This window comes from Hoplias malabaricus, chromosome 9, assembly GCF_029633855.1.
Source record: "Hoplias malabaricus isolate fHopMal1 chromosome 9, fHopMal1.hap1, whole genome shotgun sequence".
Classification (NCBI taxonomy): Eukaryota; Metazoa; Chordata; class Actinopteri; order Characiformes; family Erythrinidae; genus Hoplias; species Hoplias malabaricus.
The window spans coordinates 26631467-26656763 of record NC_089808.1 but is presented as its reverse complement, the minus strand read 5'-3'; the positions used below and the strand labels follow the sequence as shown (position 1 = coordinate 26656763).

Sequence of the window (25297 nt, the reverse complement as noted above, 5' to 3'; positions counted from 1 at the left end):
ATACTGTCATTTTAAATTTTAGAATGTGTCTTAAAATGAACCAAATGGTTTGTCGATATCGTGAGATGGTTTGACTAGACTGAAGACAAGGAAATATGCTTTTCTTTTCTTTCTTTTTTTTTTTTTTGAGATTAGGTATATCAACTAGGTTCAAAGTTGATTTCACTTGGCAAGATATCCTTTTTTTCAATTTATGGCCATGAACCCAGAAGACAACACACTTGGCCAAGATTGTCCTGACCTGCCTGTAGAGTTGGTGAAATCGAGGCCACATATTAAAGATATAACTTATATATTAGGGCTTCTGAAATCGTGCTGTCATGCAAACGGCACCAGAAAGCCACCATATTCCTCCAGGCAGCTGACATTATATGAGGAGTCAGTCACCTCATTCTTGGGACCTTTCAGATTACATGAAAACTTAAAGAGACAGCAGTGGAAAATACAGCAGTGTGGAGTTTCTGGTTGCTATGAACACCGACTCTAATGCCTGGCCCACACTACAGGACCGATGTTGAAAATGTGAGACACCCCACACATAAAGACATTTTTCAAAGATTATTCAGAGCTTGATTGTTGTTGGTCCTCAAAGACCCAACACTACATGAACCACCCTGAATGAAACACCACAATTTCCAATCACACACACGACAGATGGCTCAGCTCCTCAAAACCTCACAGGAGTTTCTTGCAAAGTGATACGTCACAAGAGCAGGTGGGAGTTTCTCGTGCACATGGCTGGGTCCCAAACTGCAAGCAGCCGATACCTTGCTTTCTTGCTGCCTTGAAATGAAGCTTTGTAACTGATTACATTAGAGACAAGCTTTAAAGGCAGCAATATTTCAACACATTGCCAGGGAACCTGTGCACTAATGATTTCTTGCTAGAATAATTACAACTTTGAAGATATTTGAGCAAAAACAGGCAACATTTTTTACGAGCGTTGAAATACGGACATGACTCGCCGCCTTCCTCCCTCTCTATCTGCCTCAGTAGACAGCACTTCACTTATTTCAGACACAGCTTTGATGTAAACAAACACAGCGGACAGCAGTGAAATAACCCCAGTTCAGCCCTCATTGGTTTATGGTCTCTCAGGCATGACGGTAATGTGCTGTTTCTCTCCTGAGAGTCGGCGTCCCCCCCACGAAGCCAAATGTTTTTGGACACCTGGTCATTCAACATTTACTTTGAAATCATGGGGAGTTTATCCCACTTTGCTGCAGTAACTGCTTCTGCATTTCAGTTAGGGCTTTACACTAGACGTAGGTGTTTCACTAGACGTAAGGTTATGATTAACATAAAACCCACTCCAACTCATCCTGTAGGTAAGGGATGAATATCCATTAGTCTAGAGAGCACAGTTCCAATGCTTCATAGTTCACTGCAGGTGGGTTTTATACCCCACTAGTTAACTTGTGACACTGGGCATGGTGAGACTATAGCTCATCCTAGTTCTACCTATAGCTCTTCCTATAAATACAGTTGGGTTAAGAAGAAACACTGGGCGAGCTGGAGAACACAAGTTGCGCACTCAAACTGTATTGTACATTTTTGGACATAAATCAGTGTTATAAATATTTATGTATAATTTTAATAGCCTGCAGAACAACATGCTTTTCAGATTAGGAAAATCCATCCCCAGTATTGCATATGCTTCTGTACTCTCACTCTCTTTTCCCTATCTCCTTCTCTTCCCTCTATCTTTACTGCAATAACCTATTGACCTCTCTTCCTGCTGCTGCAGTAGCTTCAGCTACACATTCACCCATGCCTACATAGATCTGACGCCCCCCCCACTCTTCCGCATTCTCTCCATCTCCCTCTCTTCCTCACTCGCTCACTTCATCCTGAGGGCCAGTGGGGTTAGACAGAGCTGGTGGTGCTTTAACTTCACATGCACGCTGCCTCAATACCCTCAGCCAGGCTTCTCTTCTGTTCTCTTTACAAAAACACACTGCCTCTTAACCCTACTGTACCTAACAGAACATCGGCAGTACATTCGGTGACTTTTTCAAATCTGCCTCCAGAGTTACCGGGATGCGTGCTCATCCTCAGTGGGCAGTAAAATGAATCAGCATATGGAAATGGAGCTTTTTTTTCTCTGTTGCTGTATTTTGAATCACTGAAAAAAGAAAGAGAATGCTGCCTTTATTGTTGGATGCATTGTGATGGCTACACAATATCGCAAGCACAGTGAGCTTTGGCTACGAACATGCTCTCTCAATTCCAGATCATCACAAATTATCATGATACAAGCTAAAACTGGGCTAGACCTGGTTTTGCTTTTATACGTGTTAAAGAAGTGTAGCAAAAATGCTGCGGATTAATATTTGATTGTCAATATTTTATTCTGCAGCAAAGGATTGAGAAGCATTTTACAACAAACTGACATGAAATTTTTAGTGCAAATGAGTTTTTTCCGTCTATGCACATTGTAAACGCTCTCCCACACATTTGCCAAAGTTCAGCATGCAGCTCCTCCAGGGGCATAATTAGGATCATTTGGGCCCCAGTGCCCAACAATTAATGGGCCTTCTATAAAAAATTGCTTTCAATGAATAAGAAATGACTATGTAATTAGCTTGTTTAGTCCTGTTACGTCTCAATGAAATTGATGATCTCAAGACATGCCACTACACCCACTATCAGCTAATCTATCCTAAATGTTAACATTAGAATATCGATAAGGTTTGGATTGGTAGATATTGTATATGTCATGTTGTAGGTTTTGAAAGACTCTGGCCTACCCTGTCCACGAGAGTACATGTCCAAAATGGCGGTCTACACAACTTACATTCATCATAAAGTATGAATGTATGACACTCATGCAAAATAAAATAACACCCCCATTTTGGAGCTGTGCCAACAAATGAGTGACTAGGCTGTGTGATAGGTAGTACCCTTCATGAGTGAAATAGCACCTTCAGTGATTGAGTGAGTGAATGAGTAAGTGGGAGGATGAGTGGGCGAGTATTTTATTTGAGAAATAGCACTTTTTGTGGTGCAATTCCTTACTGTTAGTGAGTGTTTTCCATGAGGCAGTCCACATCTGAATACATGTCTTATGTCAGAACAATATTTCAGACATCACCACCACTATGAACAGTTCTGACTCTCAAAGTATCATTGCATTTTTATTACTTCATTTATAACCCTGTGTAATGTGATATGTATCTTTACTATTTAATCATGTAGTCATTTTGAAAAAAAAAATGGTGGAATTGTACTTTAAAAGTTCACATTGTTTAAGGAGGAGTGTAGATTTAAAGGCAGAATTGGCTGCTGTGAGGCCGCGGTGTTAAAACCTTAAGCACCATAATGTATTAGAGTTGCTCTCTTGGCAGAAGTCTACATACAGCCTGAGAGCTTCTGCTGATCGTAAACTGTGAGTCTGAAAATGAGGGCGAGAGTGCATGCCGGAGAGATAGAGAGAAAATGAGATCTAAACACAAGGAAGAACCTAATTATACAATGGAATGGTGGAGCTATGCACAGCACGTTTTATTTTGTTTGTCCTTTTGTGCTACCTGTTTGTGTGTGTGTGTGTATGTGTGTAAGAGACTCTAAAGCAGTCAAGGGTGAGAAGCTGTGTGTGTGTAAGTGGGTACACATGCGTGCATCTGTGCGTGTGTTGTTATTCATGAGCAACTTTGCTGAGGGAATTGCTCACTGTGGACCTCTATTAATTTCTCAGTCCCTGACCTCCCCTGCCTCTCTTTCTCTTTCACTCTCTCTCTCTCTCTCTCTCTCTCTCTCTCTCTCTCTCTCTCTCTCTCTCTATCTATCTCTCCCTCACTCCTAATAACATATAAGAGCGTAGTTAATTGAGTTGTCGGGGCTGTCGGTATAAGCAGACCCACAGAAGTAACAGTTCAATGGGTAGGCTGCATCTTATTAATGGAACTCCTGTTGCTTTCATTACTGTTTATTTCAGCCTTGTGTTCAAAGCGTCCACTGCTGGGACTCCTCCGCATCTGAATTCATTCTTTTATTCATCGCTATCTCTTTTTCTTTCTCACTTCACTGATGGTGCTGCTTCTGTTTCAGCTTCTTTCATCTGTTCTTTCTTTCCTCGTCTTTTCTCTTCTCACTGTTCTGTTATTGCATACTAACTATTGTAGAGTATACACATACAACATGGAATCTGGTGTCAACTTTGAGCTTTGTTTTTTGGAATATATGTAATGTATCTTATTTCATCTCACATGCACTCTCAAGCTTTATGGATTTTTGTAACTATATCTCTAAAGTGGTGCTACAGTTATATAATAACCAGTCTTTATACACATTTTGGGTGGGTCAAAAGTATTTAATACAATCATATATATATATATATATTTCAAACACACATTGGTAGATGAATTGTCCGTAGGTGTGAGTGAGTGTGTGAGTGTGTATCACCCTGTGAAGGACTGGCGCCCCCTCCAGGGTGTGTTCCTACCTTGTGCCCATTGATTCCAGGTAGGCTCTGGACCCACCACAACCCTGAACTGGATAAGCGGTTATAGACAATGGATGGATGGATGGATGGACATCTTAATAATCCTAATTTCATACTGCATACATATGCATTATGTTAAATCATACACAATACCTAATAATACCTGAGGTAAATACTAAAATTGCTTATGAGTAACTACAGTAATAGAATTGAAAATGTAAACAGAGGAGCATCCAAACGGCTGGAGGATGTGGTAGACACTGGGTTCTTTGAAAGTCAGAAATTTGGAATTCATGAAACACATTTCTCGTTGTTTGAATGGCATGGCAATGTAGTGTAGCCTTTAGGGTCAGTCTGTAAAATAGCCTTGCTTTGAGGTATGATGATGTATCCTATCCCTCCACTCAGTACTTGATTGACCAACTGGATTCATACATGTCTAAGATGTTTCTGTTGCTGAACATCACAAGAATCTCAAATACCTGCTGTGTGGAGGGAAGTGGTTTAGTTTGTTAGTGCTTTACTATCTTTTACGCTTTCATTTGTTTCCTTCTCTCTCTCTCTCTCTCTCTCTCTCTCTCTCTCTCTCTCTCTCTCTCTCTCTCTCTCTCTCTCTCTCTCTCTCTCTCTCCAGTCTCCTTACTCTCACTCCTGTGTCTCCTTACTCTCACTCTGGCCTGGCTGTCCAACGTTGTCATTCCTTTCACTCCTTCCCTCCATCCTCTTCTCTCCTATCCCCTCCCCCGCAGTCAAGGGTTGCGACTCGCTTCAGAAATCCTGGCTGTGATCCCCTGGCAGGCCTTTATCCTCCGTTCCTCAACCACGCTCTGGTTGGTCTGCTTTTTCTATTTCTCTTTTTCTCAATCTCCCTTCATCTCCCCCCCCCACCCTCTCTCTCTCTTTCTGTCTGTTTTCCATTTCTCTTGAAGCTGACTGATGGCACATACAGTGCGCACTGACATTCTGGGACAGACCAATTGTTATGACCCTGGGGCTAAAGTTTTAGTGCAGAACTAAGCTTAGTGCTTCTATGGCTACACAAAGGTGTGGAACTGTGCTTTTGACCCCATTTAACGTTTAATGCTTGTGTGTGTATGTGTGTGTGTGTGTGTGTGTGTGTGTGTGTGTGTGTGCGTGTGTGTGTGTGTGTGCTGTCTGAAGTTGATACTACTCTTCAGCACATGTCTGACAGCATTAGTCAGTGTGTTTATTGTAAATGATTTTGCTGAATGCTTTTGGTGATATTTCTAACTTCCATGTTTATATAATGTCAGGTAATGTTATGTTCTGTGTGTGATATATAAATCCTCTTATCTAAAATATTTTTCCACCTGGCTGTTGCTTCTGTCAGTTTATTGTTTCCATAGTTTCGTGCAAGCGCTGTCAAGCATAATCTGCCCGAGGTGCTGACGGTAATGCTTTAAAAATAATTAGAAAGCAGTATTTGAGAGTTAGCGCTACAGTACTGCACTGTGTGTAGTTTGAGGCAAATATGTTAAAGGCACTGTGTGTGTGTGTGTGCGTGTGTGTGTGTTTAAGTGTACATGTGAGTAAGAGAAGCGATAGTCATAGCTACGTGGTGCTATTAGCACTGGGTTTAATTAAATCAGCATTGATTGCTGTTCTCTGACATTAGCGTGGGTGTGTTACTGATTGATTGATGGTGTGTTTGGAGAGAGAGAGATCGGAGCCGATTGGCTGTGGATCAGTATCACACTGTAGAGTCTCCAGAGAGAGAGGGAGAGAATCCAGTACCTATTAGCCAGGCTGTCACACTAATACGTCCATATTTTACTCATAATTTAGTGTGATTAACAGTTTGCTACTGGTCACATGGCTATTATCAAATTGCTGTAATTTCTCTCAATATTATATTAATAGAAATCTCTGCTTCATATGACCTTAGTCACGATAAGGGCTCAATTTCTGCAAATGTATGTAGCAGATTCTCTGTTCCTGATTATCCCTCTCAGTTTTACCATCATCCTAATGTCTGACCTCTGACATTTTGATCTCATTGGATTTTCACCATGATTTAGTGTTATTTGTTTTGCTTATTCTTGTACAATTTGATTTTAATAAATAAAATCAATACCCAAATGTGATACAAATAGCAAACTATTATCATGAAACTATTAACTATTTAACTAATAGTACAATGTCTAGAAAATGATAATATGTAATTTATCTTTGTTTAATGTTGAGCTATTCTGGTGAGATTTCCAGTTCCGTTGGACCACATCCTGGCGGTTTCATTGTGGCCACAAGATTTCATCTTGTATTAAATAGTATGCCTTGTTGGAACTGATTTCTAAGGGATAATATTGGATTACCACATTTACTTCATGTATTTAATGTAATTTAAATCAATATTACTAACATGCAAATCCTTTCCAAATATTCATAGTCCTGCTCTCAATCCCTCCTCTAATATAATCTACCACAGAAGGTCTGTAGTAGCTGGAAATAATTTTTTTTCACCAAAAATCATTTTAATTTTAATTTAATTCCATAAAATAAATAATTTATGGAAAATCAACAAACAGCAAACCAACAAAAACCAATAGCAAAGTGCAATACTCGCCTCCAAAAGAGAAGGCTGTGATTGTGCAGGAATTGGAACATGAAGCCACAGCTACTGTCACTAGACATTCATTCATTATCTGTAACCGCTTATCCAGTTCAGGGTCGCAGTGGGTCCAGAGCCTACCTGGAATCATTGGGCGCAAGGCAGGAATACACCCTGGAGGGGGCGCCAGTCTTCACAGGGCAACACAGACACACCCACACATTCACTCACACACTCACACGTACGGACACTTTGGAGTCACCAATCCACCTAACAACGTGTGTTTTTGGACTCCACCGTGTCACTAGACATCCAAATGAAAAATGGAAATAATGCTACCTTCATGTTCAGATTCATGTAATCACTGCAGTTGATCAACATGATGATGTTAATGGATTACTGAAAATAAAGTATATTCCGATAAAGCTTTTTATCCACAACTTTGATTGTAAATGTGTAGAAATGTAATTCATTTTGGTTGACTGCATAATATAATATGAGTTATTTTGTCCAGTCAATTTGGCTTTTTACACTCCTAATGATCTGCCCATTTTGATGTCTTTCTTTTCTCAGGGATCTCTCTGGAGAAGGTCTTTGACTACAGTGAATATTGGGAGGTGGCTCGAGGCCTGTATGCTCCTTTTGACTGCACGGCCACTATGAAATCTGGGAACGCGGATGTGTATGAGAACGAAATCCCTGGAGGCCAGTACACTAACCTGCACTTCCAGGCCCACAGCATGGGTCTCGGTAACAAGTTTAAAGAGGTGAAGAAAGCGTATGCTGAGGCCAACAAACTGCTGGGTGACCTTATCAAGGTAAAATGACCCCTCTCCATCCCTCACTGTCTCTCTCTGTTCCACTCACTCTTTTATTGACAATCTTTGTCTCTAATTCTATTGTAAAGATACCTCAAGGGTACATCACTGTTTTTTTTTATTGCATTAAACTGCTGTCTAACTTTGTTGTGCTGGATTTCAAACCTAAACCAAAACATTCAAAATATAAAGTTAATCTACTTCCAGTGTAAACAAGGATTATACCAACATTTCAGTTAATATTGTTGGTAATTAAGACTTATAATAATAAGTTGGTAATAATGACTTATACTACCTATAAAGAATTATAAGACAACAAATCTATGTGTAATAACTACACAAACAGCATACATAAACAACATTTGTTTTTGTGTGTCTATAGTTTTTGTATCAAAAGTGTTCATTATTTCCAGCATTCAGCTTCTCTTTATTTTGTTACTGTCTCCTTAAGACTGATCTGGTTGTTTTTGCAGCTACGTTCATATAATGAAGTTTAAGCAATGATTATGTACTACGTTATGTCTTTACTGTACAATATTCAGTTTAACATTATATAAGCCCTTTAGCACCGCTGATAGCATGACATTACACTGTGTGAGTGTATGCTGTTTCAGGCTTGATTTGTTATGGAATCAGTTTCTTTGCTGATATCAGTCCTTTTCAGATACTCAGCGATGCACAAATCCACTTTGTTGATGCTGTATTTTTGGCATATATTTCATCCTTAGTATTAAATAATTATTAGATTTGAGTAACAAATAATGTTCATTATTCAGTCTTCACACATGCAACCTGGGTAATTTGCTGAGTGCAGCTTGTAGCGAATAATGCTTGTTAGCTAGGGTTCATTGTTGGAGGCCAGAACAGAGCTGTTTAAAGCATGTCGACACCTTACAGAATGGATAAGCCAGAGAAGGTATTTCATCAGTGGTGTTTGCTGCAGGGAGTCCGAACGCTAACCCACTGTTACTCTGACTAATATTATAACCTTCTAGAACTTTCCACTGCTGAAGCGTTGATTAGCCCTTGCAGCTACTGTGTGTGTGTGACTTCTTGTTAACAATCAATGCCTTCTGCCAGCATCTAGTTCTGTCTTGCCAGCTTTGCCTGCTCCAGCCCAAGGCTGAATGAAACAAACCCTGATCCACTGAAATGTATCTGGCATGCTTTAAATTTTAGCCCTCCCCTGTATGCTTCCTGTTCAATGTAATCAATTACTCAGCCTCTCCACTCTACTTTCCACAAATGCATCTGCATCTTATTGTTATTCAGTTCATGCACACTCTTATTCTCATCCCTTCCTGCACTCATTTTTCCACTCCTTCAGTCGCTTTTTCATTCAAGTTCATGAATTTAGAGAGAATGGTGAGGGTCTTAGGCCATGCCACGTCCAGAGGGATATTTTGGTATCTGTCATAGCTGCATAGGTAACGGTTGCTGGTTTATTGTAGGTGCTTTTTTGGTCAAAATTTACTTCTATTTATTATTTATGGTTCAATTCCCTTGTCCACATGCCACAAGAAGCTAGGGCACAAAGTATCACTGATGTGAAGCAGAGAAGAGCCTTTTTTTGAAGTAGTCCCTTGAGATGAGTTTGTCAGATATAGTGCCCCAGGTTTAGTTCCTAAGCATGCGTACATATGAGCCCTCATACATGTGAGCTTGCATGTAAATGAGTGAGGTACAGTTAAACTGTAAACCAACAGAAACTGTACATTACAATCATAATGGTATGAGCTTAGCTTATTACAACTTGAGGCGCTCTGTTACTAGGTGAGTAGTAAAACTGCCAGTTTTAAACAAAAGTTCAAATCCCACTTAATAGGCTGCTGAAGTGATAATATCTAAATGTGTAGTTGAATACAACTATCTGACTCGCCATATTTTTTCCAGTCTGATTGGATAATTACATACACGGTTGGTTACAGGAGTCCTGATGTCTTGTCCAAGCATAATTTTCACGGCATGTGTCTGTGTCTCTTGTTAGTTCATGTATATTTGTCACTGATAACATTCTATAGATGTGTATTTTTGATGCATACCAAAATAAATGTTGTCAGTGCGATATCTGTCTCTCTCTCTTTACACACTCTGTTTACTCTCTCTACTTCTGCCCATCTCTATCTATTGCTTCCTCTCTTGAGCAAACACAAATATGCAGTTGCTGTCTCAGTCCTTCTTCTTTAGATATATACACCCATAAGCACATACACACGAACACACACACAAACACACACACACACACACATACACACTGTGAGTTCAAAGCTTTTGCTGTCCTGCCGTTGGCCAAACAGATGCACCCTGTCAGCCGGCAGGAGATCCAGAGCACAATATTGCAGGAAGGAGTAAACATTCTCAGAGAAGGAAAGGGAGAGAAAGACTGATGGATAGATGTATGAGGATGTCTGTGTGTAAAGTAGTATGTGTGTGAATATATGGAGTGTAGATGTATGTGTGCTGTATCTGACTGTAAATGCTGTGTATGGAGGTGCATGATTAACATTTGTGTGTGTGTGTGTGTGTGTGTGTGTGTGTGTTTGTGGTTCCCCTGCCTCCCTGGTGCCTGATCCTGTTTTAATCCGGTCTCAGTCTCATCTTATTACACTTTCCTTGATAGCCTCCATAACCGTGGCTGACGGTAGTTTGGTCTGAGTTAGCCCAGCACAGAGCTCAGGCACTTAACAAAAGCCCTATCCAATTAAGACTCTATAGATTTCTGAGCCAAGATTTAAACCCCTAGTCAAACTGAACGCTGGACATTCAGGGCCTTATTTGTCAGCTCCTTTCAACGGTACCTGGTGCTCCTTCAGTCCATTTCAGGCTTAGAGAAAACAGCCAAACAGATTAGAGTTAAATTAATGCCTCAGGCAGCGAGTGGAGGATTGATGATGGGACTACAACTCCCATTAGGCCATGCAGTGCATGGTTTTGTGTCCATGCCAATGCGCTATTGTAGGACAAATATCAAAGCGCTTTTAAAAAAGCAGCTTATTAACTGGGTTTAGTCAGTTCTCTGTGGAGGCTTTTGATAATTATGTTGCAAATTAATTCAGTGTTTAACACTTTTAAGAGAGAAAATTCCACTCTTAATGGTATGAATTAGAGAACATCTCATTATTTTTCAGATGTCATGAGAAAACACTGTGTAGATACACTACTCCTTAGAAATGTTGGCATGAGTGCTTTCAGTGGTTTTCGGATAAATGTATAAATTAATTTTGTATGCGTGCCCTGTGTAATTTTATAGCTTTCAAATAATAAGTAGAAAGCTGTGAAAAAATGAAGAAATGTTGTGAATGATGCATCCAGAATAATGAACAGATCTGTAGATGCTTCTAGTGTTGTCACGATAACAAAATTATGACTTTCCATGCCATACCTGCCTAAATATCTCGATACTGATACTGAAGTGATACCATGGCAAAAACCTAAAACATCAGGAAAAGGAATGTATTTTCTCCACAAACTGAGGGCAGTCAGCATAACTGTTTGTTAAGTGTGATGCCACACATGACGTTTCGGCATTTCTGGGTCAAATTGCATCTTTGTGTCATATGTTCATAAGACGTGTTTACTGTTTGAAAAAAGCTGAACGCCTCAATCTGTTCATATGTTCAAAAAATATGATCTCAATTCCGGAGTTCAGAGTCTTTTTTTTTTTCGTTTTTTAAATAACTTAATAGATGGTCTGAAAAGTCGCTAAAACTAGCAGCAACATCCTTAAGGGAGGGAGATTAGGCAAAGCATTGCAGGCACACACTGCCTTCCGTGGCACTCATTGGAAATACTGCTCTTATTTTAAAACACTTGTTAGCTAACGGTACTCATTATATGGGGTATTGTACCGTGCTACACTAGATGCTTCCATAAAAATTGTGAAGCTAAATAGTGTTCAAAAGTGAAGTTTTCATAAAAATAAGTGTCTACATCATCTTGTGTTGGAAACATGATCACATCTTTAGTTAGGTAACTTGACCAAGTATGAGAAATTAATACAATATAGAACTTTCAGTGTTTAATATCTCTTGTTTTGACAAGTCTTTTAAATAACAAAAAAAAATAAAAGGTTATTTATTAAAGAAGTAGTTGTATATTAAACCCTTATTAAGAAGTTTATTTATGATCGAAAACCTGTTTTGATTTTGCTCCTCTTCTGACATAAGTTGGAAACTCATTAGAGCTGTACAGCCCCCATATGTGAGTGATCACAGTGTCAAACCTACTTCTGTGTGAAAGCAGAAGAGCAGGTAAAAATAGACAATAAGATAGTGGAGGAATAAGAGATCCAAGCAAAACAATAATGGGTAAATAAAAGGACCAGGCCAAAGTGACAAAAAGAAGAGCTTCCATGTACTCGTCTTTCACTGCTGTTCACTTGGGGCTGGGGTGAGCTGTGGCTCGTTATCGTTTAAAGGAATAGACATTCAAACAAGCTGTTCTGAACAGGGCTATTTCAACAGGGTGAGAATGGCTTTATGATGCTTGAGTCTTGTGTTGTTTTGAATGTATGAAGTCATACCACAGACATTTCATTAAGACCACAGGGAACTGTGTTAACTTGTGGATCAAAGGGATTAAATATATATGATTTATGGCCTTCTGTAGGAGATAGGATTTATGCTTTAGACCTAATACATCTAGGAATGCTGTGTATGTTGTGTCTCTGTCATTTAATCCTAACACCATTCTGACACGTCTCACTTCCCACGATCATACAATCACAGAATTGTCAAAATATTTTCAGAGCTAATGATGCTAATGTCATTTCTCTCTGCTGTCTCTCCAGTTCCACCAATTAGCTGACAGGCACCATGACGGTGTGTCACTTTACTGCTACACCAACCCTCACCGCCTTGACATTTAACGCTTTGCATCTGGCCATCCCCTAAATATGTCTTTCGTTCATCAATTTGTCAACCTCCCACTCTCTCTCTGCCTCTGCTCCCTTATATCTCCTCTTCATTCGTCTTAATTTTTTCATTCCTTCGTCCCATTTTTGTTCTGGCCCAGTAGTCTTCTTAAAGATTATAGGAGCTCTGTCCATCATCATCTTCCTCTTGTACTCTTTTCCTCTCATGTGCTCGTTCATCTTTACAGGGATGGTCCTTATCAATACAAAGCAAATGGCTAAAGCAGATCTATCATTAAACGAACAGACCCACATCATTAACGTTTCCAAACTTTATGGGAAGCCTGTCACAAATTTTTCATGGTTGTGACGTCATAAATATTGTTATTATGGTTTACATGTGACCATCTGTTCAGTCTACAGCACTTCAGGCACTCGTGCACGCTGAAGTAACAAGGATTGTTTTTACTCAGAAAGCCTTTAACTTGTATTCTTAATCATTTTTTGCATTTTTTTGTGGACAACCCTACATAAAAGATTGTTTTTTATTTGCTTGGTTTTGTTATTTTATTTACATAGAAATATGTGAGTTTCAGGGGAAAATATGAAAGAAAAATTGAAATATGACCACTTAACATTTTTACTCTTTCTTGGCAGGTGACTCCCTCCTCTAAGATCGTGGGTGATCTGGCACAGTTCATGGTTCAGAACTCTCTCTCTCGAGCAGAAGTAGAGGAGAGAGCAGATGAGCTGTCTTTCCCTCTCTCTGTGGTGGAGTTTCTGCAGGGACACATTGGTATACCTCATGGAGGCTTCCCTGAGCCATTCAGGTCTAAGGTAATCCCCACAAAACACACTCCCACACACACACACACACACACACACACACAGATACACATGCAAAGATGAATGACCTCACACTTACACACTGACCCATTAATAACATCACACAGACCTCTTTTCTCTTAGTCCATATAACTGTTGAGAGGATCAGACACAGCAGTGTTACTGGGATTTTCTAACCCCAATAAAAGATATCCAGCCAACAGCGTCCTGTGACCACTGATGTAGGACTAGAGGAAGAGTAACACAAACAGTGCAGCAACAAATGAGTTACTCTCCAATGTTCATGGAACAGCTGGATATAGTTGCCATCAAAATTATTCAAGCCCCATTTCAGAATTTACACACTTGATTTTTTGAAGAAACCAGTCAAATGAGAGCCATTTAAATAACTTAGCATAACTAATATGAAAAGTGTTTTCAAAATTCAACACTAAATACCATTATTTAATGACTACTGCAGCCTCAGAATTATGCAACACCTGAATAGAACACAGATTTGCTGATTAGTTGCTGTCTTAAGCACACCTCAGGGGCTTCATTAGATACATCAATTGTGCTTGAGGTAAAACAAATCAAATACATAGACAGGCTAGGGTTTTTCGACTGTGACATTTGATTGTATCTTAGAATGGCAAATTCTTACATAATAGCTTAGCCAATGAAGTTGTCCAGAAACTTGTGAGAAAAGCCCAAACAAAGAAAAGTATATAAAAATATAGTAAATACTGTAAATGTTTAAAAAGTTACTGTCTGAGGCATAGTTTGCAAGTTCAAAGTTAAGGAAACACTGGCTGTACCTGGATGTGGCAGAAAGAGTAAGCTATCTGGCTGCTACCAGATTCCAGAGGAGACAGGTGCTCAAAACCCTCAAGTGACTGCAAAAGACTTGAAGCAAGATTTTGTGGCAGCAGGCACTGAGGACTCAGTTTGCAGTGTAAGGTGCATACTAAACACTGATACTGGCTCAAAAGCACAAGAAAAGTTGGCTTCAGTATCCTCAAAACCATATAATTAATCCAGTAATCCATTCTGTTTTCTGAAGCAAAGGAACAAATGGCCTATGGATCAGTGGTATATCTGGAGAAGGTCGAATGAAGAATACGCTAAAAAAAACCCTGTCTACAGTGAAGCATGACAGTGGCTCGATTATATTCCAGGGCTTTCTCTGGTAGTGTGAAATATGGACGGAATCAAGTTTCAGGACATCCTAGAAAAAAAATATCATTCCTTCTGTTTGGAAGCTGAAGCTTGGGCATCATTGGAGTTTCCAACAGGACAACGGTACCAAGCATACCTCCAATTCCATGAAGGCTTGGTTTCAGAAAAAATCCTGGAAGACTCTGGAGTGACTGTCAGAGTCTCCTGACTTGAACGCCATAGAAACGTTTGGGTGGGATTTGAAGAAGGCAGTAGCAAAGCATGCAAACCCCAGGAATATTAGTGAACTGGAGGACATTGCCCATCAATAATGGGCTAAGATTCACTAGGAACGTTGCCAGATATTAGTGTCTGTCTGTGCATTACGTCTGCAGCCGTTCATAACTGCAATAAGATGCTTTACTGTGCACTAAAAGCGCTTGGCATGAGTTGGCTGTATAATTGAGATGACAGTAGTCATTAAAAGTGCAATTTTTGTGTTGAGTTTGGAGAAAACAATTGTTATGTTAGCTGTGTTGAGCTGTATAAATTGTTCTTGCTCAATTGGATATAGCAAATATCTAAAAGTAATTAGACTGAAACTGTAGTGGGCACAGTGTTTAAAAACTCTAGCACCACTGCTGTGTTTAATCCACACGTAGCAGTGCACCTTACAATAATGTGCTCTGAGCACTGAGAATAATCCACCACCTGCTTTGTTGTGGTACCGAGTCAGATCTGATCATTGAAAACTAGGGTGAAAGGGAGTCAAATATGTAGGGAAACAGATGGACTATACGTATGGAAAAGAACGCAGATTAAAAAAATTGGATTAATGTGTATAGGAACAAGAAAGTCACTTTAATGTTATGACAGATTGGTGTGTGTGTGTGTGTGTACTTGTCAGTACACAGAACCTCATTTTAAATCCCAGATGTCCATGCTCAGTTTTGTTATGCCCATTTTATTTTGTCTATTTTTTTCTTATTTAATACATTCTTTACTGCTATATATCATTCAGACCCATAGTGTGGTGTTGTCCTCTTTTAGTGGAAGTAATCTCAGCTACAAACTCAGACTCATCAGTTCTCACTCTCACATGTCCACTTCCATTGTTCAGTTGACTTGTCTTCTCACAGTGGAAAGAAATATCTGGATTCAGAGCAAAAGTAGTGCTTCATTTCCACCTGTTTATCAAATATGAAAGCTGTAATACTGTTTATATGATGGTGTCTCTTATAGTACAATATTTTAATTTGAAACTAAAATAGCAGTGTTTTACTTAATTTCCCCTTCCATTTGCATGGGAGTGACCTTATACGTTTTGTGGACCCCTGCTCATCAAGTTTGTCTGAAATCAAGGTTATTAATAGAGGATTTGGCCTCTCTTTGTAGCAGTAAGAGCTTATAATTTTCTGAGAAAGCCTAATGTTGGAACATAGCTGTGAACACAGTGTGTGGATTTTATTCAGCCATAAGAACATCAGTGAGGGCAGGTACTGATATTGGATAATTATTTCTGGATTACAAGCTCCACTCCAGCGCTCTGCAGCTTAAAACTGTGGACTTTGTACCCATGTACAGCCAACAACAGGTATTTTGCCATAGTGATCCCAGGCTCACATGCAGCTAATTCAGAGTGTCCTATCTTGTTTCATGCTTTTCTACGCAGATTATACAAGCTTCGTGTGCACCATTGAACGTAGGTATCAACAGTAGATGCAACTTAAAATAACTGAATTCAGGAGCTACAAACCTTTGGGCATATTGTGTATATCTTGAAAAATGTAGTATATTAAATCTATAGTCATTTTAACTGGAAAGTAAATAAATGAAAGATGTTTTCTGACTCTTGCACAGCACTGTGTTCTGTGCACCTCCTTAAAACACAAACAAAAACCACAGGTTGTGCTTGTCTGATTGCTGGTGATAATGGCTACAGAAACAATGCAGTGCAGACACAGCAGATGCAGTGGAAATGTGCTGAGTTCTCCCGTCTATAAAAAGAGCTGCTGTTCTCCAAATAGGTTGAATGCTACACTTGAAGTCTTTGTGATTCATCTGCCTTAATGTGGTATTCTTTCACAGTTTACTCAAACAGAAAATATGGTTAAACAGAAGCGTGACAGTACAACAGAAAAGAAGTACAGCAGCACATCATTGAACCTGTTGGAACTGATTTCCTTCAGGCAGATTCATTTTAAAAAGGAGCGCTAAATAAGAAGGTGACAGATATTTTTTTTTAAACATGACACTTCTTTGTTGTCAAAATGCTATATGGTCAATTAAGTTTTATAATGAGGAAACTACATTGTTTCCTTTTTTTCCCTTGTTTTTACCATGTCAGAATCATTGTGTCTGAAGAGGAGAGATAGAGAGAGACAGAGAGATTATCATAGACCGGAGCTTTAATTCAGATCATCCCATAGTGTATCTAATAGAACACTCTTGAAGTAACAAGACAATCTGCCACACAACATATGTGACATATGCCATCAGCAAGTATCAATACAGTTTACTGTTTACAGGGGAATGCCTCAGTGTTTACAGTACAAAGAAAATAGTATTTATCCTCAATCCATTTGTCTAAAACCATCTTATTAGGTGCTCCTGGTAATATTAAGCATAAATTTCCCTCTCAAAATAGTAAAAAAAGATACCTGTTTAAGTATTTTTACTTCTCTAAGTTATATAATGGAGTGTATCCGACTGAAGTTATATATTTTAAGCTGCACTCACTTATGACCTATGTTGCATATTTGAGAGTACATTTATATCTGTAATGTGTTTTGTTTGTTTGGGTTTTTTACCTGTTTCTAAAATGTCTAAAATGACATTTTAGAAACAGGTAAAAAATAACACACAATACAGATTGTTTTGCTTGAGGTATAGTTTATATGTACCTTCAAATGTAGGTGGTGGAACAAAATGTTTACAGATAATATTATGTTTAACCGCTCCCATCACGCCTACCATTGAGTGAAGCAATGCTGATCCTGCTGATCACTGCTATCTGTATGTTTATTTCCCCTGTATTCAATACTGGAATATTAGGCCATTTTTCAGTTGCAGTGAGTCAGTTAGGAACACTGAATATTCTTGGCTGTCCAGCAGAGTTGAGCTGTCCAGTAAAAAAAAAAACAACAACACATGTTTAAGTGCTATTTTACCCTTAAAATGTTGTTTATAAAATGAAGGATGAAGAAAATAATGAGTCATTTTAGCTCATAGAGCAGAAATGCACATCTCCATTCCTGGAGGGCTGGTGTACAGCATGGTTTTGTGAGTTTTCTGCAGAAACACATTTGAATCCATTTATTAGTCTGTGAGCAGGGGGATCTCAAACTGCTGGATACCTGCCCTCAAAGACCAGAGTTGTGCACCCCTGTTTTAGAAAGTGAGGACTTGGATAAGGATAGGATAAATGAGTTCTGTTTGCTTTGAAGAAATGGCTGTTACGTAAAACTATTTTGTCATTCAGCTGTGATTATATAATGAATGTATTTCTCTATGTCACATGTTCCTGATTAGTCATTTTGTATAGTTGCAAAGTGGTTGAGGAATCACTTTGAACTGGTTTCCATGCAGCATGTTTCATGAAGTGTGTAGATATTATAGATTTTGCAGTGTATTTTAAACATTGTTTCGGCATGTTAAAATGGATTCTATTGCTAGACATATGAAATCAACCTGAGTAGAATAGAATTGATGATAAGCTTCATGACTTATATGATGTTAAACAAACTAACAAAGCAAAGTTTTGTTAACTTCTAAAACAACAAATATTTCTTAAATTTTAAGTGTAGTATTTTATGATATTTTACAGTTCAAAAATATCTAAAGTGTCTTTGCTATTATTGGAAAATGTAGATAGTTATCAAAAATAACAAAAACCTTCCATTAATCAGCGTGTCCAAACATTTGATTGATAGTATACATTATGTTGTCATATTAAAATATATTGAGTACTTATCTGCTTATGGCTTGAGAAACACTACAAACTGTACAAATTAAAAGTCATTGATTTCCTTTAAACAAGTTAAAATTGATTCTCCATAATACTGACTCCACCATCCAGCAGGTTGCATCAGTACCAGTGGTCACAGAGTAGATAGAGGATTGAGTCAGATCAAGAAAAAAGCTGTGTGTAAGTAATAAACTTAGATCCATTTATAAAGAAATACTATTTTACTACTTTTTTTTTACCATCTGCTATTATCTGAGCTGCAAAGTTAAGTAGGATAACTTTAGAATGAATGCACTTCTCTATCCCTTACGTACAATCAAGAACATAGAATCAGGCTTGGAAATCAATGCTTACTCAACAGCAGTGATTCAGCTGACTATGTTTCATGTGTGTGTAAAAGAAAGAGGTGAATTATGAAGGTGAGATGTCATTCTCGCCTATTTCTTCAACGTCGCAATGCTTGTCCCTTTTGAAGTAAAATTACTGTTTCCTAGTAAGCAGTGTGTTGTTTGATAGTGCGCAGTGCTGCGCTAGTTAATAAACTCCTTCAGCCAACACAGCGCAGACAAACAGCTGACAGTGCTCTCGTGCGCACACACACAAAACAAATCAACCGAGCTACTAAGTCACGAGGGGGAATTTTTAATGTGCTCTGCCACCTCATAGTGATTATTGATGACAAACACGTGTCTTTTTCTACCAGAGGGCCATTGAGCTTTGAAAATCTCACATCTCTCACTCTCACTCTATCTCTCTCACACACACACACACACACACTAACACACACATGCCCCAGTTCCCTAAGGAACGTGACACCCTGAAGTCCAAAAATGAAAGATCAAACGCTGTTTGTTAGCAGTGGTGGCATTTCCATATGAGTCCCTGTGGAGAACGCTAAATTGGCCTTCTAAGAGTGACACACACATTTAGAATACTGCCGAGAGACTGAGAGAGAGAAAGGGGAGACACAAAGATAAATGAAGTGTGCTCCTAATTCAAATGAGCAGTTTTGTTCTAAGGGAAGCAGGAGTGGAAGAGACGGAGGGATGACCGAGCTGATGGAGAACAGCCACTGGTGGTTTTAATACCACTATCCCCGAGATAGAAAATACTGTTGTAGCAGAATCCTAGAATCCAGGGAATTTCGTGCCTCTCAAATCACCATAATAAATAAAAAATGAAAAATGGGTTGTTATAAGATGATGCACATCTACATGCCTTGATGACACACCACGGTCCTAAAGAGTGTGTTTCCACTTTCATGTATGGGTTTACATGCCAACATTGTTCTGAAATCATATTCTGACTTCAGAAAATCATATTTTGTCAGCAGTAAGTTCAGCCTCTTTAAAAGCACATTGGTAATTTGATCATGAGAGCACGCACATCTACATCGGCATAAACAGTTCTGATTCCGTACATGTGCTGATGAAGAAAAATGAAAGAAATCAAAGTAAAAGCTGTTTTTTATTCATATATTCATATAAAATCCTCAGCTCCACAAGGCGGAGAAGGGAATTATGGGAAAACCTAGCAAGCAGAGGCTCACAGACGCACTGAGGTGCCCTCCTCCAGACCCTCAACATTGTGTAGTTTGAATCTGCGGTGCTGTGTGTCAGATAAACGCTAATTGGCTATCTGGTAGCTATAGTCAGGAGACCCAATATTGAATCCTAACAACACGGACTAGCAGGAATATCAAAGTGAAGAACGAGGTGGGGAGTAGGGCGGATCGTTGCGCAAGTATGTACCAGGGTAAACATGCACCGAAAAGGTTAGTGAGATAAATTATAGAGAAACAATTCACAGGAGCATTAATGCATTCCAATTCTGATGTTTATTGCTTCTTGAAAAAATAATGCACTCCTGATTATACCACTGATGTAAACTCTGTAGAACGCACTCAGCCCAGTGCTGGGGGTCTTTATTCTCTTCTTTCTTCTTGCTATTGACCAGAGTGTCTTAAGGCTCATGTGTAGGAGCTCCAGAGCACCGTAAAGCAGCAGGATTCACTAATGAGGGGGGTGTAAGTTGTTTATAGCACACAGTTCAGGTTGGGTTAAGTATTTCATATACCTCAGGCTCTAGTGAACCTGGCCCATGGTGCACTGCATTAGTGTAGTGTGAATGCAAAGAGGTGACTGGAGCTAATGCTGTTGTGCCTTCTGCCCTGGATGTAAATGCTATCAGTATACTACAGTAGACTGCCTTAGGCCATACTGCATCAAACTCACACTTCTACAGCCAGCGCTCACTGTGCTTGTGTGTGTATGTGTGTTGTGGGAAGGTGATTTGTCTGTGTGTGAACGAATGAGTGAGAGGAATGAAAGAGGGAGAGAGAGAGAGAGTGAGAGAGGTGTAGTCAAAAAGAGAAACAGAAAAGGTACACACTCAGAAAAAAAGATACAGTAGAGGTGCATTATTGGTCACTAAAGGTACAAACTGTAAATGTACAACAGTGTTTAAAAGTCCAGTTGTGTTCTCTAAAGGTACGTCACAGGAGGAGCTTGGCTTCCATCAAACTGAAACCTGTTTTAACAGACAAGAAGAATACAGAATAACATTTTCTGGCTTGTTTTTCCAGAAGGAGAGTGATCTGTCATTATAGAACTGTGTAAAATAAAAGAACATAATATAAGTCCTGGAGATGAAATGGGGAAGACACAGAGACAGTAAAAGGTACCACCACAGTGACATATTTTCAGTCAGTGTACAGATAAATAGAAAACAATAGATTAAAAAGAGCTGGATAGTGATAGGTAGAGAAGAAACAAATAAACAATGAGAACGAATGTTTAATAAGTGAAGGACAGAAAGCTAAAAGAAGAAGAAGAATAGAAAGATATAAAGGCAAAAGAAAGGAAAATGAGAGAAAACACTGAAAGAATCAGAGCAGAGTGAGAGAATGAGAAAAGGAGAGAGGAAATCAGGAAAGAAGGGAAATATGAGAAAAGGCAGAGTAAGGAGAAATGAGAGGCAGAGAAAGAAAGGATAGATGTGAGAGAGGGACCCAGAGAGGGAGGATAAGAGAGTGACCTTCCATGTGGTGCACTGGAACTCCCTAAAGTCCAGCCTGAAAGCTCTACTGACCATATCTGTGTGAATCAGCTCATCCAGATTAAGTCAGATAACCGGACCCTGTCCACCACGACCCACCAGAGCTACACTGATAAAGCATTCCTTTATCACCCACACACACACACAGAGAGAGAGAGAGAGAGAGAGAGAGAGGGAAAGCAAGAAAAACACTAAATCTGTCCTTTAAATAAAATCTCAATAATTCATGAATATTAGGACTAAGCTGCATCAACATTTCCGATCATTACTCAGCTGTACATTTATAGAGTTAATACACGTCTTTCACACGTCCTCTTTAAGCACAGGGGTTTAATGGATCCCTGCTTTTTGTTGTTGTACATTAGAGGATTATGTAGGCTAGCATATAAAAGACTCTGTCTTCTCACCATAAGCCATGGGAATAAGCTTCTTGTCTCTGCCCTCGAAGCTCCAGAGCTCAAAGCTGAGACTAAAGAGAGAGAGAGAGAGAGAGAGAGAGAGAGAGAGAGAGAGAGAGAGAGAACGTCAGTAGGCCTCAAACAGTAAATCAGGCATTTTAATGACAACAGCTGACACTTCAATTAAATAGGACCCCTAACAGCGGAAGGATGCAGAGGACCACATTTCTACCTCGATTCTGACCAAAGCCATCCGCCACCTTCTGGTCTTCAGTGTCCCGTACTCAGCACTATCTCTCACTCTCACACTCACACACACTTCCTCACAAATTGCCTCAAAAGCCGTCAAATTAACGAGGGGTGACAGGGAAATGTGTGAGGCATCTTTGAACTGCAGTCTCTGTGACTAATAGCATTGGCGAGCACTCTTTTGTATGGTGGGCCTCCGCTGAGAGAAAAGCTTCTAAAACCTTCTCAGGCGCTCCTCCGAGAGCTTCACCATGGACTAATCGGCATATTTTATGTATCATTTCAAAGGCATTAGCTTAACTGAATTTGCTAATGGCTGGCTCGTTTGTGGAAGGCTCGATGGAGGGCTGAGGGCTGGGCCTTTGGTCTGCAATGCTAGGAGAACTTAGAGACAAGGAGAACTTGAACACTGTCGTACTGATACCTGGACCCTCAGACCAAGATGAAAGTGCCACATCATCCTTCAGCAGGATGAATTTATTGAATCATAATTCATTTTCAGTCATTTTAACTCCCTGTATACAATGATTGTAAGACTCTATGCTTGTCTAGTGAATTATCACAGGTTCCAATAGACTATTTGTAAGGAATGATTCTATTTGAAGCACTGAATTGTCCAGTATTGTATATTGTTTCTTTAGGGCATTAAATCTCAAACTAATCTACAGGTTAGAGCTCATAACCATAGAGCAAATATCTATGGGGAGAGGTTCTCAGCAGATATTTGGAATCTCTGTTCTCAGAATGCTTGAAATATTGACATCAGAAAGCACCTTCTAAAGTCTAGTTTATAATATTTAAAGCTGCGCTGCACTGTCAAAGTGCATAGTCAGGTTCCGCCCCATTTCACTCCCTACCCATAGGTCATTTCCCTTGTTTCTATCTGGCTCTGCTCCCTGCCCCTTACCTGTGTTTAGTCTGTGACCCCCGACTTGTTGTTGTTGCTCCCAGGTGTTTCTAGTCGGAGATCAACCTTTATGGGGTTTGTTGTTTCCTTACGTCCCTTTGTGGCTTTAGTGTTCTCATGCTGGGTTTGCCCTGTTTTGCTCATATTTCTCTTTTATGTTTGCCTTTGACTTGTTTGAATGGGTTCTGACTTGGTCTCTGTCTCAAGACTTCAGGTTTTGACAAGTTTTGAAAATGGATTATCAGGCTCTGTTCATTATGCCAGCTTTTTAATGGGTCAGAATTTTACATACCCTCAGTTAACTGTCAAACATTCAGAGGGATTTCTGAAGCCATGACTTTTAGAAGAGTCTGACTGACCAATTGCCAATTGCACTTGTGAGTGCATTTAAGGGCTTTGCAGCCAGTGCTGTTTTCACTCTTAATACAAACCGACAACTGAGCCACTCATCCAAGACCTCAGAAGAAAAACTGTGGACCGACTTAGGAGCAATCGCCAAAACACTAAATATGTACCAAAGCTGAATTTTTGCTCTAAATGTTTAAATGGAACCAATGACAACAACAAAGTAACTATAGAAGTAGCTGGAGTCCACAGCTAAGGGAGTGCATCATCACCACAGCCTGAACAGCAGCCATGCACAAAGCCTTTGAGTAGAAAGTACTTCAAGACTGCTATTAAAAACAGCCTGAATTTTGTACATGATCACAGGAAAAGATCAGTCTTTGAGATGAGGTGTTTTCTAATCAGATGAAAAAAAGTGAACCAGAAAGTCCAAACTCGATGACAAATGGTTCTTCCAGGAGGACAACATTCATAAATATCTACAAAGTTACAAAAAAGTTGAATGTCTTGGAGTGTCCATTACAAGTAATATGTGAAATGTAAAACTTACTGTTTACATCAGTACAACAACAGTTAGGCTTCACGTTTAACCCTTATAAAGTCTTAAACTTTCTTCTTCAATGTTCAAGCCCACCACACATGTACGATTTGAGTGGCGGATCACTTTCAGTGCTGCTGCAACACTGATGTGGTGGTGGTTGTGTGTGCTGTGCTGGTACGAGGGGATCAGACACAGCAGTGTTTCTGAAGTTGTTAAACTTTGTGTCCATTCACTGTCCACTCTGTTAGACACACCTACTTTGTTGCTCCACCTGATATAAGATCATAGACAGTGGCTCATCTGTTGCTGCAGTTTGTGTTGGTCATCTTCTAGTCCTTCATCAGTGGACATGGGATGCTTTTGGGTTGAGGACTTTTCTCAGTTCTGCAGTGACACTCAGGGGTTTAACAACTTCAGCAGCACTGCTGTGTCGGATCCACCACATCAGTGTCACTGCAGGACTCAGAATGATCCACCACCCAAATCATGCCTACTCTGTGGTGGTCCTGTCCATTGAAGAACAGATTGAAAGGGGGCAAACAACGTATGCAGAGCAAAGTATGCAGACTGACAAATGGACTACAGTAATCTGTATAATCAGCGGAGCTGAGAGTATGGACAGTGAGTGTAGAAACAAGAAGGTAATCAAAATTTAAGGCTGTGTATATTCCTTTTACAAATATGAAAGTGATCCATCCCATTCCTTAAGGCGGTAGAGTAGAGTATATAAAATCATTTAAGAGGTTCCAAACTTTTGAAAAGTGATTTAATTCCCAGACTACAATTCACCTGTTCCTTTGAGAGTTTTTTCATCGTCTCAAGTTTGCTGACCAGTGCAGGTCTGTTCACTTTGTTTCAGGTAATGAATTCAATTATGTGGCTAAAGGAAACTGATCTTAGATCAGCACTCTTTCTGTAAACTGTGCATTTGGAAAGCTACAGAATATTTCAGATAGAATTTCGTGGTGTGATGCAGACACTTGACCTTGGCTTGTTGCGTGTTTCGAGGACAGGGCTGTTTTAGCCGCTCTTCTAAAGGCTTGTCACCTGCTGGTGTTTATCTCCAGTCAGAGATCATTCTGTCCATCACAGGCTCCTACATCTGTCTGGCAGGAGTGACTGATGGATGGATAGATAGATGAATTGAGATTAGAGATCACAGGAGGT

At 39.6% G+C, this 25297-nt stretch overlaps 1 protein-coding gene across 1 annotated transcript in view; it reads left to right on the top strand.

Annotated features, from left to right (window-relative positions):
- Positions 1-25297, top strand: part of pcxb (pyruvate carboxylase b) — a 231877-nt gene that overhangs the window by 194713 nt on the left and 11867 nt on the right. Inside the window, exons 17-18 of the mRNA XM_066680927.1 lie at positions 7587-7831; positions 13341-13520. Of these exons, the coding sequence (XP_066537024.1) occupies positions 7587-7831; positions 13341-13520 (425 nt within the window). The remainder of the gene's footprint in view (positions 1-7586; positions 7832-13340; positions 13521-25297) is intronic.